This window comes from Anabrus simplex, chromosome 5 (genome assembly GCF_040414725.1).
Source record: "Anabrus simplex isolate iqAnaSimp1 chromosome 5, ASM4041472v1, whole genome shotgun sequence".
Classification (NCBI taxonomy): Eukaryota; Metazoa; Arthropoda; class Insecta; order Orthoptera; family Tettigoniidae; genus Anabrus; species Anabrus simplex.
In genome coordinates this window covers 372833089-372853633 of record NC_090269.1, presented here as the reverse complement: position 1 = coordinate 372853633, position 20545 = coordinate 372833089, and the positions used below count along the sequence as shown (strand labels likewise).

General features: G+C 39.4%; 1 protein-coding gene across 6 annotated transcripts in view; it reads right to left on the bottom strand.

Annotated features, from left to right (window-relative positions):
* The window catches only part of LOC136874940 (zinc finger protein 723), a 108432-nt gene that overhangs the window by 12306 nt on the left and 75581 nt on the right, over nucleotides 1-20545 (bottom strand). The window contains exons 6-7 of one of the 6 annotated variants that reach the window (XM_067148654.2): nucleotides 4150-4353; nucleotides 3126-3835 (exon numbers count right to left, since the gene is read on the bottom strand). The exons of 2 other annotated variants lie outside the window; for them this stretch is intronic. In XM_067148654.2, coding sequence (XP_067004755.1) covers nucleotides 4176-4353 — 178 coding nt within the window. In that variant the 3' untranslated portion in view covers nucleotides 3126-3835; nucleotides 4150-4175. Of the gene's footprint in view, nucleotides 1-3125; nucleotides 3836-4149; nucleotides 4354-20545 lie in introns of those variants that run through there. 3 more of the 6 variants (XM_067148656.2, XM_067148655.2, XM_067148657.2) reach the window with 3 other exon arrangements.

Genomic DNA, 20545 nt, shown 5'->3' with positions numbered 1-20545 from the left:
GAGAGTGGGGGAAGTGAGGAGCATGCTGACCGTAATCCAAAATAGGAAGAAAAATTGGATAGGGCATAATCGAAGACACGACACTTTACTACAAGTAGCAATTGAAGAGATGATAAAAGGAAAACGAGGAAGAGGAAGGAGACAATATCAGTTATTAGACAGCATTAGGAAAAGAAAGGAAGATTATGCAGAAGTGAAGAAAAGGGCACAAGATCGAGAGATATGGAGGTCACAGCCATGATTGGACCTGCTGCATGGCAGAACAACCTATGATGATGATGAACACTTGGAAGAAGGAAGCTAACATGAGTGGCCTCAAGGAGGAACACACCAGAGTAAAAATTAACTAGGCTATGCTTGGCCATCCACCTATTTGACAAATTTCATTGAAAAACCTACTGCGCTTAAGTACGCTATGGATGGGAAGTGCTAAGCGCAATGGGGAGGGGTGGATGGCTTTTCCGGCGTTTGCTCTATTAACCAGCGTTTCGTCTTAGGTCTGACACTAGACTCTTCAGAGTGGGATGTGTCAGACCCTACCCACTGACGCTGGGGTGTATGCAGGTGAACTTATCAGAAGCTTATTTATTGAAAATAAGCTTCTGATAAGTTCACCTGCATACACCCCAGCGTCAGTGGGTAGGGTCTGACACATCCCACTCTGAAGAGTCTAGTGTCAGACCTAAGACGAAACGCTGGTTAATAGAGCAAACGCCGGAAAAGCCATCCATCTAATTTTTGATCTGATTTTTGATATGCTCTATTGGTGGAAAAGAATCTAATTCCCTCTATGGGAACTTAGAATTTCCATGGGGAGGGGATCAAAAACCACCTAACAGACATGAAATTTAAACCGAGGAAAATTAGGACAGTGGTTCAAAGTAATACAGAGATTGGACAAGGCTGTAATCCTTCACCTTTGATGTTCATAGTTTACATCAAACTTGCACAGGAACCTCCTGACAGTAGATCTGCAGGTAAACTTTTGTACATAAAATCAAATTATGGATTCCTACCGGGTGGCATAACTTGAGGGTTTGTTATACAGTAAAACCTCGACGCATCGTTCCCGGAACTGACGTTTTCTTGTTACAAGCCGGACCTAACCAAGCAAGACCTATAGTTTTTTCACTAGCCCGGTCTTGTAACTTGTTCCTAAATTGACAGGCTCACATAGCCCACTGTGACATCGTCCGAGACATGCCGTGCTGTATTTCTAACATCTCTGACATAGTCCGAGCCGCACCATGTTGGATCTCTAATCTAAACCCTATCATCCACAAAGGGTCTCCAGAATCTTTACCAAAATGCAGGATATCACCATAATATCCTTGTATATCATAATTTTGTAATAAAAGAACTGACCTTAAAGGTTTCAGTTATTACGAGATGTAAAGAAAAGTGAAACGAAACAGCGTAAAAGTCACACCTTTTATTTTCATCGCGTATATCATGGTTGGAATATTTTGATGCCGTTACGTATATTATGAGCATGTCCGGCTCCATGGCTAAATTGTTAGCACATACTGGCCTTTGGTCCAAGAGGTCCCAATCGGGCCGGGGATTTTCACTTTCCTTGGTTAATTCCGGCGGTTCGGGGGCTCTGTGTGTGTGTGTGTGAGAGAGAGAGAGAGAGAGAGAGAGAGAGAGAGAGAGAGAGAGAGTGTGTGTGTGTGCCATCTTCAACATTAGAATTTATCATAGGTAGGGCTGCATTTTTATGGACGAGCTGGTCGCCTATCATGCATCACTCAGTATTATTATTAGATTTACATAAAGAAAACTGTTCAAATACAGTACCTGTATTTTATTATTTCACTTTCCCATATTTTTTATGGTTCCCACATTTATTGTTTTCCGCCATCCTTCGTCATTTTCCCCCTCTCCCTTGAAAAACGATGCATCAAGGTTTTACTATACTGTTTTCAATTGCAGATGTTCTGCAAGGAAGAAATTTTCTCGTGGAGAACTACCAGGAGACTGCCTCCTTTCTTTCATGGGTTATTACACCTGCATAACACTTGGAAGAATTACTTCGGATTTGTGTTCTCCCAGGATGGTATTATAATAAGTGAGATTGAAACAAGGTGCAGCAAGGCTAATGTAGTGAGTTCGCAGTTGCAATCAACAGTATTCATCTCCCGGTCAAAACTATATTATTGTGCTTCTCTAAATATTACCATATGGTGCGGCTTTAATGTTCCTTGCATTGTGCCGCACCAATGACATCTTCAGTAGCCCAAGAGGAAATATTCCTTGACTCAAGCTGCACCAGTGAGAGCCCTGCAGTATCCAATGAAAACCTGAGAATGCTGGATGACAGTTTCTTGTTAATTCTGCTTGGAGCTGCAAAATTATTCATAGCCCAATTAAAGGTTATCAAGTTGTATCATTACATATTAATTTCACAGGTTCAATATTAGTGACTTGGGTAGTAAGAACTCACAACTGACTACGTGCAACACAATTGATCAAACCATAAAATAAATATGAAGCAAACAGCAAACTTGAAACAAAAAAATAATCTCACTCACTTCTGGGCAGCCCTTTGAGGTGCCAGTTAATAACCTACATGAAGCACAATAATACACTGGTCAGTTTTCAGGGCAACTTTGCTGTATGAGAGCAGAGACTGGGTGAACTCAAGATATATTATTTGTAAGTTAGAAGTAACAGACATGAAGGTAACAAGAACAATCGCTGGTACAAACAGGTGGGAACAACACCAGGAGGGTACTCAGAGTGAGGAGGTAAAGGCTAAGTTAGCAATAAACTCGATGGATGAAGCAGTACACATACACCGGCTTTGAGGGTGGCATCATGTAAGGTGAATGGAGGAGGATAGGGTATCTAGGAGAATAGTGGACTTGGTCATGGAGAGCAAGAAACATAGAGGGGACCAAGACAACAATGGTCAGACTCAGTTTCTAATGGTTCAAAGATAAAAGATAAAGGAATAAACTAATTCATACAGTTAGTTACAAACTGAGGATTGTGGAGGCATTGGTAACTCACCGAATCTTGCAGACTGAACGCTGAAAGGCATAACAGTCTTTAATGAAGGTATATGTAAGTAAAAAGAAAAATATTTTATTATTAAGGAAAAATGGATTCAATCACATTAAAAGTAATGCAAGTAACAGAACACTTGAAATTTAGAAGCACTTGATTAAAGTACTCTCACAAATAAAGTGAATGACCAGATTAACAGTATTCTCAACATTGGCTAGTATGAGTCTGAATGTTTCCTGCAGGCCAATGTTCCATCTTAGGCCAGAGAGATCGGTGCACTCTAAGAGAATGTGGGCCATCATGAATTCAGCACCACATTACACAATGGTATTCTACACTCTTGAAGTTGACCTATGCTCAGCCTCTCTCCATGAAGGTTAGAAAAAATTGCCACATGCCAGTTGTCTTATTAATTGTTCTCAGCTTGCTGGAAATTTGAACAGCTAGCCACTCGGACTCCCAGGAAGCTACGAAGCTGTGATGTAGCTAGAAGAAATATCCCTAGTAAGTACATTCATACGTGTAAAAATACGGCTTCCTTCGCAGATGGGTCTGTCAGTTTGTCGCCCACAATCCCCTTATAGCTTGAAGGCACATGAAGGCGATTCTGGAAACAACCTCACAGAATTTAGCTGGAAGGTAATGAATTTGCTGAACCAGGTGTTGCAGAAAACATGAGTCAATGGACAGTAGAAAATCCAAGAAGGGGGTACACATGAGAAAGTGGCCTTGTTCGTACTTCAGGCAGCTGAAACTATTTCAAAGATTCTGCTGCTGGGGCCTAACATCTAAGGTCATCGGCCCATTTTGAAGGTACATTCTTCTGCAATAACACATAAATAAAAACACAATTATTCCTAATAAATCCCTAATCTTACACGGTTTTCTTAAACCATGTCAAAGTCACATAAAAGAAAAAATAAACAAAGGATTAATGTTTGTAAAATTGTATCATTTCACTTATTAACACTATGGATTGAATTTATAGTAAGTTATATTTTACACCATTATTACATGGAATCATATTTTCTTCGTGTGACAAGATTTTGAAGCACCGATCCATACACAGCGCATCACTGCACTGCTCACATTGACAACGTGTCTCCCTTAGAGAAGCTTTCGCACTCAATTTCTTACCTCTCATGCTGCAAACGTGGGATATCCTAGCAGTATACTTCAAGTTGTAGAAGGAATGTCTTGTAAAAAAATGCCGTTCTGTTAGCCTTCCTACAGTTCCAGTTGATGTAACTGTTAGGAACAGCATCTTCAATAAGCTGTGTTGCAATCTGGGTGGTGGTAGTAATCTTCTTCCTGTGCACTGAACTGTACAGCCAAAATGCACTAGACATAGCAAGAAACATCAAACAAATTTGGGGAACATGTAACAAGGACCGGCAAGAAAGTAATCAAACCACTAACTTGTTACCATTGATGCTTTCACGGCCCGCACTTATAGACATGATACAGGCTTTTTGGGCTTATGCTGTGTCAAGAAAATAAGGTGAAATTCTTTACGTTTCGCAGACAATTTTGCTCTGCATGCTTGTGTCAGTGTCATATTTTCATAATGTGAGCACACCTGTTATGTGACCCCTCTGAGACTGATTCTGATGGTGTCATCACCTTCTGCTTCGAATGCTAGTGCTGTACTGTCTATGGTGAGCCATCTGGTGACGGATGAACGTACCGCTTACACTTCTATTAGTAATCTCTAAATTCAAACTTTCATTCTTGGAGAAGTCTTCCTCGTGAACAGTTGAGATTTTATTCTGAAGATGCAGAGCAAAGTTCTCTGTGAAACATAAAGAATTTTGCCTTATTTTCTTGACACGGCATAAACCCAAAAAGCCTATATCATGTCTATAAGTACGGGCCGTGAAAGCATCAAAGGTAACATTAAAAACCTCTATGGGGAAGATACTTTTAAGAAGGCTTCAAAATTCGACAAATTAAGGGGAAAGAAATCTATTCTACTTTTTTCTTTATGCTTTCTGCTGAGATACCGGGACCATAATATCATTCCCAACTGTGTGAAGCTGAAGCAAACATTAAATACTTCTAAGGCCAGGAGAATATATCAGCACGCTAGCAAGGCTCTTGTGATCGAGAGGGAGCATTACACTCATAAGGAACTGGACTTAGTCTCCCGAGAGTTGTTTCACTTACACCTGCTGTTAAGCAACACACTCTCGCTGGAATTGTGATTGTCTTTCAATCGCATTACTGCTACACAGGCTGAACGTAAATTCAACCAGGTGTCATTCAGACAGAAATCTAAGTTCCTTCGGTTGGCTCAGAAACAGGCAGTCTCTCATACGAACCCGGATGCTGGCAAAACTGTCATCAATCTTTCCCAGAAATCCTTGGACGAGAACCAAACAGCAGTTCCAGCTAGGAGTCTTAATTTCAATGTCGCTCCCTCTAAAATTCCCCCTGAGAAATTAATTACTTCCATTGAGGCAGCCATCCACAGACTACCTATGGATGAGGCTGAGGAGTTAAGACAGAAATATGCGAGACTCATAAGGTCCACTACTGTACCCGCACCCAATTTAACAAGAGGCGAGAGGAGAGCTCTGAAGGAACTTAGAGACGATTCTGAACTGGTCATTCTCTCAGCTGATAAGGGTAATGTGATGGTGGTTATGGACACTGGCGAATATAAGAATAAGATCTTGGCTATATTGTCAGAGCCTGTTTACAGACTGAGCTGACATGACCCTACCACTCGTGTGTCAAAGTCCACTGTAAAGCTCTTAAGGCTATCCTCAAATCCAAAAGAGGAGGCTAAACATCTGACCCCAGGGGACATAGTGCCACCTAGATATATGGACTTCCAAAGATCCATAAAGACAACATTCCCCTCAGACCTATTGTTAGTGCAATAGGTTCTCTACGTATGCTTTGGTACCTAGCACACCTACCAAGACGCTGGCTAGTGCATACTCTGGAGGCCACTGCGTAGGCTACTTGGAGCCACCGGCAGTGTAAATGCACTATGAGAGACTTTATGTCTCTTTACCAAAAATTGATGCCTGCTTGGCCATCAGATGATACAGATGTTGATTCCCATAGGGAATCTGAAATATTTGTCCCAAATGAGTAAATTTATAATACCAATATAAATGGTCCGTTATTGGACATTATAAATTTTAGGTACCAACTGATGAGCCCAACCTAGCACACGTGGGCGAAACACTGGCAACCAGGAATGAGTTAGCTGGAAAATTTATAATGTCCAATAACGGACCATTTATATTGGTATTATAAATTTACTCATTCGGGACAAATATTTCAGATTGGGAATTAACATTTATATCATCTGATGGCCAAGCAGGCATCAATTTTTGGTAAAGAGACAAAGTCTCTCATAGTGCATTTACACTGCCAGTGGCTCCAAGTAGCCTACGCAGTGGCCTCCACGGTATGCACTAGCCAGCGTCTTGGTAGGTGTGCTAGGTCCCAACTGATGAACCCAACCTAACACACGAGGGCGAAACGCTGGCAACCAGGAATGAGTTAGCTGGAAAATTTATAATGTCCAATAACGGACCATTTATATTGGTATTAGTTTATTGTGAGACGATCATCCTATCGTGTTGCATGATGACGTCACGGAATACCCTCCATACTTACCAGACTCGAGTTCTTGTGACTTCGACCTGTTTCCAAAGTTGAAGCAACCTCTCTGAGGCCGCCGATTTCCAGATGTGGCATCTGTACTCCATGCAGTACGGTACTACGTCACCGTCATCAACAGAGAACGCCTCGCCAACGGTCCCAATGGCTTCCCTATATTTGAATAGTGACGACTATTGCCGATTTCGTGTTGGGAGTCAGGAACCCATTTCTGCCAGGACTGTAAAGAGGTAACGGCACCGCATAGGCTTCACCAGCCAACGACCAACTCGTGTCCCTTTGCTGACACCTTGACACAGAGCTCAACAACGTGCATGGGCCCGCTAGCATTGGCAATGGACCATGGAAAGTGGCGGCGTGTGGTATGGTCCGATGAATCCCGGTTCCAGTTGTATTGAGCTGATGGGTGGGTGAGAGTGTGGCATATGCCCCATGAAGCTATGGATCCTGTGTGTCAACAAGGTTGTGTCCAGGTGGGAGGTGGCTCAGTTCTGGTCTGGGTGGCGCTCTCACGGTCATAATTAGACCCCAATGTCCAGCTGCAGGGAACGCTGACAGGTGCATGTTATGTGGACATTCCTTCAGACAATCTACATCCCTTTCTGGCCCTAGAGTACCCTCATGGAGATGCCATATTTCAACAGGACAATGTTCCTTGTCACCGCTCTGTGGTGGCACGCAGCCGGTTGGAAGAGCACTCCAGTGAAGTTACGACCATGGATTGGCTCTCCAGATCCCCCAATCTTAATCCAATCAAGCATTTATGGGATGCTGTCAATGCTGGTGTATGCTCCATGACCCCTGCACCAACAACACAAGACCTATTGTGGGTAGCAATGCAAGATGCGTGGGTCCAGATCCCTCCACAACGATTCCAACACCTTGTAGAGTCTGTGTCTCGCCGTACTGCTGCCGTTTTGAGGGGTCACGATGGAGCAACTCATTATTAACATCACATTCAGTGTCTTCCCATGACTTTTGGCTACTCAATGTATGTATATACTGACACATCGAGTGAACTATCTAGTAATCAGGCGAGCATGAATTTGTAGAGAGAATAAATGGGGACAATGAAGGACAGGGAAGAGAACACTACAATCCCAAGAATGTTATCAAGGACACTAATTATCAATAAAGCAATACTGTATCTGGTTGCCAGCAATTAGAGAGCTGTTTAGGTAGTTTTCTTCCCCTGCTATTATATTCCTATGTACAAACCACAAGATTTCTACCAACTAAAAATTACAGTGCCAACTCTTCTTTATCTTGAAGAATCAAGTATTCCTTAGGGCCTGTACTATGACTGTCAGGTAAACAGCCAGATACGTAGGCTGCAGTTTTGCAAACTAGAAGTTAAATATTTTCTTGCGTATTACCAACAGTTTTTTACGACGGTATTGTAATGCGGAAGATGTAGTGACATTTTTATTGGGAAGGTAATAAGGTTACTGAAAATACAGTGAAATTTAGCACGGTGGTATACGTGTTCCCTGGTGAATTCGTTTGTTTAGCTCTATTCCTTTTGAAATTGTATTACTAGAATCCAATATCAGACTCTTATTAAGCTATAATGTGGAAGTTCAGGTCAAAAACAGAATTAGGACAAATATTCACATACGAAGAAATGTTAAAATTAATTAACTGTATAACGAAACTGAAACTGTTATAGAAAATAAAGAGACTGAAAATGTAACCTGAACGCGAAAGTTAAGATTCAGGTCATGTATAAATTTTTGTCTAGTACTATTTACGAGGATGCGCGTTACGGCGAAAATAAAGTTTATATTCGTAATTAATGCCACTGATGCAGCATAGGATCATTAATTTTATTAATTCAATTTATTGTTGCTCGTTGAATAAGTAGTTAGTTTCTTTCTTTTCAATACAATGTGAGAATAGTAATTGGCAAGCATTTATCCCACTTTAGCGTAAATACTTTAGTAGCAAGTTGTTTTGAAGTAAAAGCTCCTTAACATCCTCATTTGAGGACGAATCGCCATGAACAACGTCGTAAACCTTTACTCCATATGTGCGTCTGTGCATCGTGGATGGATTTGGAATAGAACCCACGCTTTTGACACGCATTTTAATGATTAGGAAATGTGCACTATCACCTCTAATACCCTACCAAATAACATTTAGAAGGTAAAAAAATGTTCGACTCATGGGACTCGAACCCACGAAAAATTGCATAGCAGCAAAAGATGATACCCTAACGACCACGGCTACCCATGAAGCTTGCTGATAAGTGCTTGTGTGCAACTGGTATAGTCAGTAGCAACAACTTGCTAGCTCGGGAAATCTTTAAAGAATTCTGTGATAGCTGGACAGGAAGCATGACATACTTTATAAATATATACATGGATTACATTGTAACAACTTAATTTCGTACAGCATCATGCAGATGTAGATTCATCTTGATTCTTTACAGTAGTGTCCCCGATAGGAGCGAAGTCCCAGATAAGAGCGTTAACTGCCTCTACAACTTCGGCATAGCTAACCTCAAGAATATTCTCCCAGATTGCACATAAATGGAAGTCGTAGTATGCGTTTCCATCCAAACTTCCAGATAAATGTGCAAACTGCAACATAAATTTAAACCGCACTTTTATCTGGCTGTCGTAGTACAGGCCCTTAGAGATTTTGTGAACTGGATTCTAGTTATGATGTACTCTGCTACTCAAAATCAAATCCCATGGTGCTACAGGCCTGTTAAGCCTTGGCCTACTAAATGACTGCTATTCAGCCAAAGCCAAATATTATTAGGTTCTACACTAAATCAATCAATCAATCAATCAATACTGATCTGCATTTAGGGTTGTTGTCCAGATGACAGATTCCCTATCAGATCTTCACTTAGTCTGTTCTTAAATGATTTTAAAGTAGTTGGAAATGTATCAAACATCTCCCTTGAGAAATTACTCCAATCCCTAAACCTCTGCCTATAAATAAAAATTTGCTCCACTTTGTCCTCTTGAATTTCAATTCATTTTATGATCTTTCCTACTTTTAAAAACTCCCCTGAAGCTTTTTCTCATCTACTAACATCATTCCAAGTCATCTCTCCACTGAAAGCTTGAAACATTTTGAAATATTCCAATCCTGGCATTGTATCTGCTAATAATTAAAAACAACTTTCTCAGTTACTTGTCATAACCAAACTCAAAATCAAATCCCATGGCACTACAGACCTGATAAGCCTTGGCCTACTAAATGACTGATACTCAGCCAAAGGCCTCAGATTACAAGGTAAAGTGTGGCCAGCACAATGAATCCTCTCTGATATTACTCTTAGCTTCCTAGAACAGGGCCACCTTCTTGCCATAAGATAGCTCTTTCATTGTTCCCATGTAGATTGAGTGGACCTTGAACGAGCCCTCAAATCTACGTTAACATCCCCAACCTATCCTGGAACTGAAATCGGAGCCTCCCGGTAAAAAGCAGGATCGCTACCCCTAAAATATCAGGGCCGACACTGCCTTATCCAGTGCCTCATGGAACCTGCCAATCTCATTTCACTAGCAACTTCTCATGGCAACTGCACGAGACAATTCAAGCTCTACATAGTAATAACATATACAGTAGAAGTCCGATATAGCGAGTACGGCATATAACGAGAACTCCGTTCTAGCGACGACTTATTTCTGTCCCTTCAAAATTCCTATATTAAACTGTGTATCGTCCTTCGGTTACAGCGAGAACCCTATCACTAGCGCATCCGTTATTACGAGTGATTAAGCGCGCGCGATTTTTTCCGTTACCGATATTTATGCACCCCAGCGTTGATACTGCATGTGATTGATTACCTTCGGCATCGTTTTCTTGCTATGTGCACTAGCAATTTCTCTTGTCGACATTCGAAGGCGATGTCGGAGTCGATTAGTAATACCCGTCGACAGCTGTTCCGTAAAGAAAATTCGAAATGAAGGAGAACATAATTATTTTCGTAATAAATGCGTAAATAACGTGTCCGATAACGGTTGTTAACTCGTTAAAAATTAAGGCCGACCAAACGACCGCTTAATTTTCAGGCGAAATACTGCAATTAAGAATGGGATACACCTCGAGATATGGCAGAGTGTTTAATTGATTTCAGAGGTTAGTTTATATTTTGTCGCGTCTGGTTAAATTACGGAAAGGCTATTATGAAAATTTATAGCGAGAAAGATATACTTTCTCTATTGGCGCTTGATTTTCATCATACGTATAGTACGGTTAAGTTAGGATACGTGCCGCTATTTGAATAAGAAAACTGAAACGTTTGCAACAAAATGCGATTGATCATCTTCGGTACAGTACAGTTTTCTCACTTTGTGCATTTGCGAGCTCTCTCGTTGACATTCAAAGACGATGTTGGAGTTGATTAGTAATACCTAGAGCCCGGATTTCCATGCAAATGCATGTTTTTCAATAACCTAGCTACACTTCTCAAACTTTGCAAATATTCGTTTTACGACTTAACAATTCCAAATAACCGTCATTTTTCCGTGCATGTTTGCATGTTTTGGCCATTTTAGGAGAAAATTCATGCATAATGTGCGCCCTGGTGGCGGTGTGATAAGCGTCATGCAATTATGATGAATTATTGAGGAATATATATTTCATTTTCAGAATAAGAATATCTTACTGTACATACAGTAAGAGCAGGCCAGGCCGAGATGGTATGGTGAAACATGCACAGACTATTGTCTCTACTGAGATTAACAAACACAATGAACGGCAGAATTAGAATTCTCAGAAATTGTGACGAAGGGGGAAAGAGAAAGGCACGAGTTGTTGACAAGGTGCGGAAAGTTTTCATAGCCTCGGGCAGAATAGGTAGTGGCAACAGCGCAAAGAGCCGGGTGCAAATTTCTGAGAAATGATGGCAGGGTATCTCCATGTACTAGCGGGAGTTGAACGCGGGGTTGGCACTGGAAGAAAAAAATATGAGCCTTCCCGGTCCCGTGGTTTAGGTGGACCAATAGTAAAATTCATCGACCAGTCGCAGGTACGCCAACTTCGTATTGTAAAAAGCACAAGCGAGGCTAACTCCGCGAATTAAATTGATAGTAGGAAGTGAGTTATCAATTCAGAATAAGGTGGAATTTAGGAGCCTTACTATATTATAAAACTTATAAAAAGTTAATAATTGCGGGAGATTGCATGGTGTAATTCTGAGAATTCATGGACGCTATTCATTGATTGGCTGGAGGCAAAGGATGCCACAATAGAGCGCGAAATCCTGAGCCGGGATACGGCAGCTAAATTCGCAAATATATCACTTACCAGCGAACGGTAATAGTTGAAAATTGGTACAGAGCCTTTGAGAACATAATTACATCACTGAATCCCATATTTAAGCCACTGGCAAAGGCGCAAATAGTCATATGAGGATATCGGGACTGCGCGTCCTAAGGTGACCTCCGCTGAACTCGGAAGGGAGGGGATACAAGTATAAATATGAGATCGTGGACAAGGACTAACAACTACTTCTGACAAAGTGCTCGGGCTGATACCACGCCTGGGGTGCGTGACAACTTCTGGTATTTTGTTCGAGCCGTGATTACGCCAGGGGTGCGTGTGTGTACTTACTCGTGGAGTAGAGTTCGAAGTATTATATTGTTACATAGTACAGTGATTCATGACATGATGTAGCTCATATTACAGTCTTGAGCAGTATACTAGTATGAAGTGTTTCAAATAGACAGGACTCAGTAAAGCATAACTTACGGAGTGTGAGATTCTACCAACAGATTAGGAAGTGCGTTACGTGAGAACGGTCACGAGTGTTTATGTCACCTAGTAAACAGTCGATTCTAAACTGATACCTGGTCAGCTACACGAACGTGAGACGGGAAATTCAAGTGCGCGCACGGGCCGTTGTAAAGGGGATCCCGAGGTATCCCATGTTCCTAGTGTCCGGGAAAGGAATGAAGAATGTATATCTACATTAAGTGGGCTAGATACAAGGCCGAGAGTGTAGAATTTAGGGTGGAAATTATTCCAGAGTGCAACAGTTATTTTATTTGTTTTTATTCAAAATGTGTAAATCTGAAAAGTGCACTGGATTACTTCTTCAAGCTGGTATGAAAACCAGTAGGATGCAGGGCTAAGACTGGACGGGGCCTGTGCTTCTCGTCCGGTTTTAGCAGACTACAAGGGCAGAGATGAGTAACCTTTTAAAATATTTGTAGATTGCTATCGTTAGGGGGAGGAAATCATATTAATTTATCATGTAACTTAATTGTGAAACGAGCCGTTTCCGGCTCGTATAAATTCAAAGATAGATAGACAAAGGGACAAATTAATATGTACATAATTAGATCAAGCACTCATCATAATTTTGATTATTAAATAGAGTAGAGTAGTGTTGATTTGTTCATTCAAGTGCTTGAGTTGTTTGATATGATATGGAGCACGTTTCACGTAATGTCAATATTCATTTAGAAGTGCTTCCAAAGTGTTTTTCTGTTTTCGGAACTTTTATAGATATTAAGGCCTGTTGTTAAGATAATCCAGAGGTAGGGTTGCTAAGTGATTTAAATTATTGTGGGACGGAATGCAGTCCATTGATTTGTTTGTAAATATCGCGAAGTTCGCCAGTGAACAAAATAATAATAATAATAATCTGTACAAGTGTTGAAGTATTACATTAATATTGGGTAATGTATATAGGCGTGTTTAATAATAATCTTTGAGAATAAAGGCATGGGCCTAGTTGGATAGAATGACTGCAAATTAAAGTAATTTAAACGTGGAGATCACATGTGCCGTGAATATTTAATTTGGGCATTGAATCCGATTTTAACACTAATTGTTGATTTAACGTTTTTGGACTCCATAATAATCATAAATAATTTTGGTAGAAACGAGATAGGCATTTTGATAATATGGTCATGCTATGTTTGAGGCCCAGAGTGATTTGAGCCAAAAGTTGAGATTTGGAGTTTTGTGGGACAGAAATCCGGCCCGAAATAAAAGTGAATTGTACTGATGTTGATGAAGAAATAGATGGATCTTAAGGCCTACATAGAAGTTGTATTTCTATACCGGTGTATTGAGTGGCAGAATAGAGTCCACACACCGAGGGTTAATTAATGAAAATGTTTTGAAGAGTTCCGATGGATAAATGGACTTCAAAATTGAAAAGGAAGGAATAATTTAACACTTGCAGAGATTGGAGGTATTTGCCCAACTGCGAGGTGTTATGGGATTTGAGAATTGTCTTAGGAGCATATGGTCTCCATGAATTAACGACAGTACGAAAATAAGGTTGCGGGTTCGAACACTATTATGTCCCGACCAATGTGAATTCGGATCTTGGTGATTTCTGTTTGGGAGAGAACGTATGTGACTAAATTATAAAGATGGGGAATAAAAATAAAGATTCTTGAAAGCATAAGAATATTAATAATAATAATATTCCAAGTAAATCATGTCTGGATTGATTAGTGCCAAAATAAATCGGAATTGTAAAAGGGGTTATGCGTTAAACATATTAAGAGTGGACTACTATGTAACAAGTGAAATTAATTGTTTTTAAATTAATAATAATAATAATAATAATAATAATAATAATAATAATAATAATAATAATAATAAAAAATACAAGAAGAAGAAGAAGAAGAAGAAGAAGAAGAAGAAGAAGAAGAAGAAGAAGAAGAAGAAGAAGAAGAAGAAGAAGAAGAAGAAGAAGAAGAAGAAGAAGAAGAATTTACTTGTTTTTAATATTTTGGACATAATAATGATGTTGGGAGTTGAAATGAAAAATTTGAGATTTTTAACTAATAATAATAATGAGAATATTTGAAGAAGGAGAAGAAGAATAAAAAAGGAAGCTACTTTTTTTTTATGAGAATAATAAGAGCGAGAAGTTGAAGTATTATAGCGAGGATGATTACGGGTTACGATAATCATGATTTCCACTATCTATATATATAAAATAAGAGTTTTGTCTGTACATTGCTCAGAATTTGAAAAGAATGGTATTTCTGTATCGGTTATGTCCACAGTAACAAGAAAATGCATTTTTTACTTTTCCGTAATTTCTGTCTGTCTGTCTGTCTGTCTGTCTGTATGTATGTACACGCATCACGAGAAAACGGCTGAAGAGAATTTAATTAAAATCGGAATGTAAAGTCGGGTGATGAACCGCTACAATCTAGGCTATAAATTATTTTAATCGCGCTGAGTGAAATGGTAGTTTAGGGGAAGACCTGAAATTTAATTCTCAAATATTTATGTTATTAGTGGTCGTGTCTTGATGAAAACCGCCAGACAAAGATGGAAAATAAGTCGCTACAATATAGGCTATACATGCTGAGAAAAATGGTAGTTTTGGGGAAGGCCTAAAATTTAATTGTCAAATATTTATTTTATTAGTGGTCGTTATAATCTAAACTATCAATAATGTTATTCGCACTGAGTGAAATGGTAGTTTAGGGGAAGGCGTGAAATGTAATCTATATATACAATAAGTGTTTTGCCTGTCCAATGCTCAGAATTTGAAATTAATGATATTTCTGTATCGGTCATGTCGACAGTAACAAGGAAATGCATTTTTTAATTTTCCGTAATTTCTGTCTGTCTGTCTGTCTGTCTGTCTGTCTGTCTGTACTCGCATCAATAGAAAATGGCTGAAGAGAATTTAATGAAAATCGGTATGTGATGTCGGGTGATGAACCACTGCAATCTAGGCTACAAATTATTTTCTTCACGTTGAGTGAAATGGTAATTTAGAGGAAGGCCTGAAATGTAATTCTCAAATAAGTTATTTATATTATTTGTGGTCATATCGATAAATACTACATAACTAACATAACTTTAGTTATGTCGTAAGTTAGTAGTAGTTACGTAAGAAGTTATTAAATTTCCGATCACTTATGTCTTATACATTGTTACCGTACCGCATATAATCAGAATTTGGATTTTTGTTACTAAGTCCATATCAGCGCCGAGTCACGAGAAAATGGGTAAACAGAATTTAGTGAAAATCGGTATGTAAAGTCTGAGAATAAGGAACTACAGTCTACGATATCAATATAATTTTGTAAGACACCCTAATATCACAGAGTCAAAAGAAAACTAATGTGAAGGCCTGCAATATAGAAAGCTCATAAACTTTATCAACAATAACATTACATTGACCATTGTTTGTTGTGATGTGCTTTTTGTCTTCTGTTTTCTCTCATCCCCGATAGATAGGATTACTGCTGCGTACCGAGTTTTTCTTAATTTGCTTGACGTCGCACCGACACAGGTAGGTCTTATGGCGACGATGGGATAGGAAATGAATAGTGGTGTGAAGGAAGCGGTCTTGGCTTTAAGGTGCAGCCTGGTGTGACTGGTGTGAAAATGGGAAACCACGGAATACCATCTTCATGGTTGCCGGCAGTGGGGTTCGAATCCACTATCTCCCGGATGCAAGCTCACAGCTGCGTGCCCCTAACCACACGGGCAACTCGCCTGGTCGTACCGACTGTAACAGCCTGCCTGTATATTGGCAGGAAGTAGCTGGGGAGTAAGACAACTTTCTTCTTTAGCATGCCATTCCTCTGGTTCATACATTTTCTGATATATCTGGTACATAACACACTGGTTCATCATAGTATTCGAGCTATTCAATCCCTACTCTGAGGCACCGATTGGAATGAGTAGTGTGCATATTTAACGGAATAATGACAGAGGAGTGTTCACGGCAGTCTGCGACCTGGTTATTCCAGCTAAGGAAAGATCTTCATTGGGGTAATCACATAAATATGATTATAAATGAAGGGTACAGATCTCTGCACATGGTTATGAGGGTATTTAGGGGTTGTAGTAAGGATGTAAAGGAGAGAGCATATACAGTAAGTCTCTGGTACGACCCCAACTAGAGTATGGTTCCAGTGTATGGGACCCTCACCAGGATTACCTGATTCAAGAACTGGAAAAAATTCAAAGAAAAGCAGCTCGATTTGTTCTGGGTGATTTCCGACAAAAGAGTAGCGTTACAAAAATGTTGCAAAGTTTGGGTTGGGAAGAATTGAGAAAAAGAAGAAGAGCTGCTCGACTAAGTGGTATGTGATGTAGATGTTGATTCCCATAGGGAACCTAAAATATTTGTCCTGAATGAGTAAATTTATAATACCAATATAATGGTCCGTTATTGGACATTATAAATTATCCAGCTAACTCATTCTTGGTTGCCTGCGTTTCGCCCTCGTGTGCTAAGTCAGGCTCGTCAGTTGGGACTCAGCACACCACCCAAGACGCAAGGCTAGTGCATACCGTGGAGGCCACTGCATAGGCTATTTGAAGCCACCAGCAGTGCCAATGCACTATGAGAGCTATGTCTCAATTTCCAAAAATAGATGCCTGCCTGGCCATCAAATGATGTAGATGTTGATTCCCATAGGGAACCTAAAATTATAAATTTACTCATTCAGGACAAATATTTTAGGTTCCCTATGGGAATCAACATCTACATCATTTGATGGCCAGGCAGGCATCTATTTTTGGAAATTGAGACATAGCTCTCATAGTGCATTGGCACTGCTGGTGGCTTCAAATAGCCTATGCAGTGGCCTCCACGGTATGCACTAGCCTTGCGTCTTGGGTGGTGTGCTGAGTCCCAACTGACGAGCCTGACTTAGCACACGAGGGCGAAACGCAGGCAACCAAGAATGAGTTAGCTGGATAATTTATAATGTCCAATAACGGACCATTATATTGGTATTATAAGTGGTATGTTCCGAGCTGTCAGCAGAGAGGTGGCGTGGAATGACATTAGTAGACGAATAAGTTTGAATGGCGTCTGTAAAAGTAGGAAAGATCACAATATGAAGATAAAGTTGGAATTCAAGAGGACAAACTGGGGCAAATATTCATTTATAGGAAGGGGAGTTAGGGATTGGAATAACTTACCAAGGGAGACGTTCAATAAATTTCCAATTTCTTTGAAATCATTTAGGAAAAGGCTAGGAAAGCAACAGATAGGGAATCTCCCACCTGGGCGACTGCCCTAAATGCAGATCAGTATTGATTGATTGATTGACTGATTGATTGATTGATTGTATTTCAATCGCTACATTCCTACTGACGTTTTTGTAATGACCTATGTTGAATTCGGTTAGGAAAACAACCAAGTCAGTCTTTCTGAGAATCCCGTAGCGAAGCACGGGTACATCAGCTAGTTAATAATAATGTTGATAATAATAATAATAATAATAATAATAATAATAATAATAATTATTATTATTATTATTATTATTATAATTATTATTATTATTATTATAATTATTATTATTATTATTATTATTATTATTATTATTATTATTATTATTATTTTATTATTTTTATTTTATTTTATTATTTCGGATGCTGATGATGAATGATACTAGGGAAGTCGGCTGGCGAATTAACGTAATAATGTCAAGTTGTTGAGAATAATAAGTTAAGTTAGGAGTTGTAAAATGAAGGTGAATCCCTACATCTGGACCATTAGGTTAGAGTCGCTTTGTCATTTCCTTCAACTAACGATTAGCATATCTTGGTTAGGAACCCGGGGAGAGTTTGTAGTTTCCCGGGTTGGTCTCATCTCAATCAAAGTGGAGGCGATAACATAGTTCATGTGATCGCGCCCACTTAGCCAACAGGTAATTGATCCACGACTAAATATGGTCACGGTGTTAAAGAAGGTAAATCTGATACCTTCAGATATCAACGGTTCCACCACTCAAATGGAAGGGTGGTCAAAAGTGATAAATATTATGTAATCATTTTTCAGGAATAATTTGCCAAATTACTGGCAAATCAAGGGTCAACAGATTTTGATTGTGTGTAAAAATTATTTTGTTTACTTAAATAAAATGCTCCTTTAGCATTTGCAAGGAAACAGTTCCAGGTTCTTGTTCTTGTAGAATAGTAAACCCTTGGTGACCATTTAAATATCCGTCCCCATTCCTAGGACGGAGCCTTCATAAGTTCCCTTTGATCTGAATATATATATAATTTGTGTGTTTTATGATGAACCTTAAAGTTAAAGATTAGAGTGTCCCGTTCAACCCTGTAGTACTGATTGGATGGCGCCCTTACATTTAGTTTGAGATCTTACATCTCAAAATATTTTTTATTGTGTATTAGTTGCGATAGATTCGGACCGTAACACTCCCTGAGATAAATGCTGGTTGGGACTCAGGCTTTGAGCGGGTACAAATGCATATTTGGAAGATTTTGGATTTAATAATGAATATTTGGACGTTTAATATTGCATAATATGACTTTTATTCTGATTTTGACGCACATAAATTGTTAACATGCATGATAGTGCCATTTCTGAATGTTAGTGTGCAGAATTTGGGACAATTTTTCCACGTTAAAGGCTATATAGTATGTCTATTACTGAGAAACAGAGAGAATGTATTCCTGGCATCCTATGTGGCAATCAAAGTTAGTAGCCTACATACGGTACAAGTGCTATAATCCAATTAACCAAAAACTTTCTTATCTGTTGCTTGAGTAAATAATGACGTATTTTGGAAGTCCCCACGTCGATATCTAATTCTTAGAAATGAGGTGTCCCAGTTTTACAATTGTACATTACTATAAATTGAACCGTAAATTGTGCATTAATCATTGATGGCTCATTTTTCGTCTGTTAGACGAACAAAAGAAAACTTGTATCGCACTTCTGTGGCACCGCGTTACTGGGATAGCAGCTTACAAACTCTGGTTGTTCATTGAAGCCTCCACCGTTGTTATCCTGGAATGTCCTACCCGGAACTCTCGCTCGTCACACGTCTTTGATATCGCAGCAGGCAATCGTTACCAGTTACTGAGGACATTCAAATGTGTCTGCAATCATCGCACGGAGAAGTAGCTGCCACAGCTAGAGATAAGTTGAACAAATTAATTAATTCAAATCGTGATTTTGAATTCGTCAAGCTTATAGAAGACGTATTGTGGTGAAAATGCAAAATATACAATTTGACCTAATTTTGTTCAAATGTCTTCATTGAAGTATGCAGCTATCACTCCCTGTGATGGAAAAAGATCATTTTCTGTGTTTAAGAATGTGCTGACAGACAAACGGATGGGCTTAAATCAAGACAATATGGAGAAATTAGGGTAGTTTCTGTACAATGTTTCAAAAGGAACTCAATTTTGATGGTGCATATTTTCCAGTTTATTGCGCATGTTTTGCCATATGATAGTGCATGAATGCATGCATTTTTTGAGATTTGATAGTGCATGGAAATCCGGGCTTTGGTAATACCCATCGACTGCTGTTCTCTAAAGAAAATTCGAAATGAAAGAGGATAACACGTTTTCATAATAAATGCGTAAATAACTTGGCCGATAGCAGTTGTTAATTCGCTAAAATTAAAGACTGAAATAGACAATATCTTAATTTTAATGTTATATACGGGAATTAAGTAAGAATGTGATACACCTCAAGATATGGCAGAGTACATCACTGATTTCAGAGGATATTTCATATCTTCTGGCATCTAGTTACGGCTATTTACATGTAAATTTTTCGCGAGGTTATTTCTCTACATTCGTTTCAAATATGTTTTCATGATAGGCTACATATTAGGTGATGCTGTTTGAAGAAGAAAGCTGAGGTGTTTGCCACAGAAATCTCTGGAGTGATACCGTATTTCTCCGAATCCAAGACTTTTTTTTTCTTTTCTCAGAATCTCATGCGAAAACTCAAGGGTTGTTGCAATCGCGGCCTAACAGTAAGTTAATGGATACCACTGGCAACTACCGCGGTAACTACGCTGCTTCTTTTCACACGCGCACAGAGCTCATTGACAATAAACGACCGCCTCTTTACCACACATCGCTAGCCGCGACAACCGGTTGTACAGTGCCTGTGTATTTTTCGAAACTGCAGAATGGCATTAAAACATGAGACCTTTCGAAT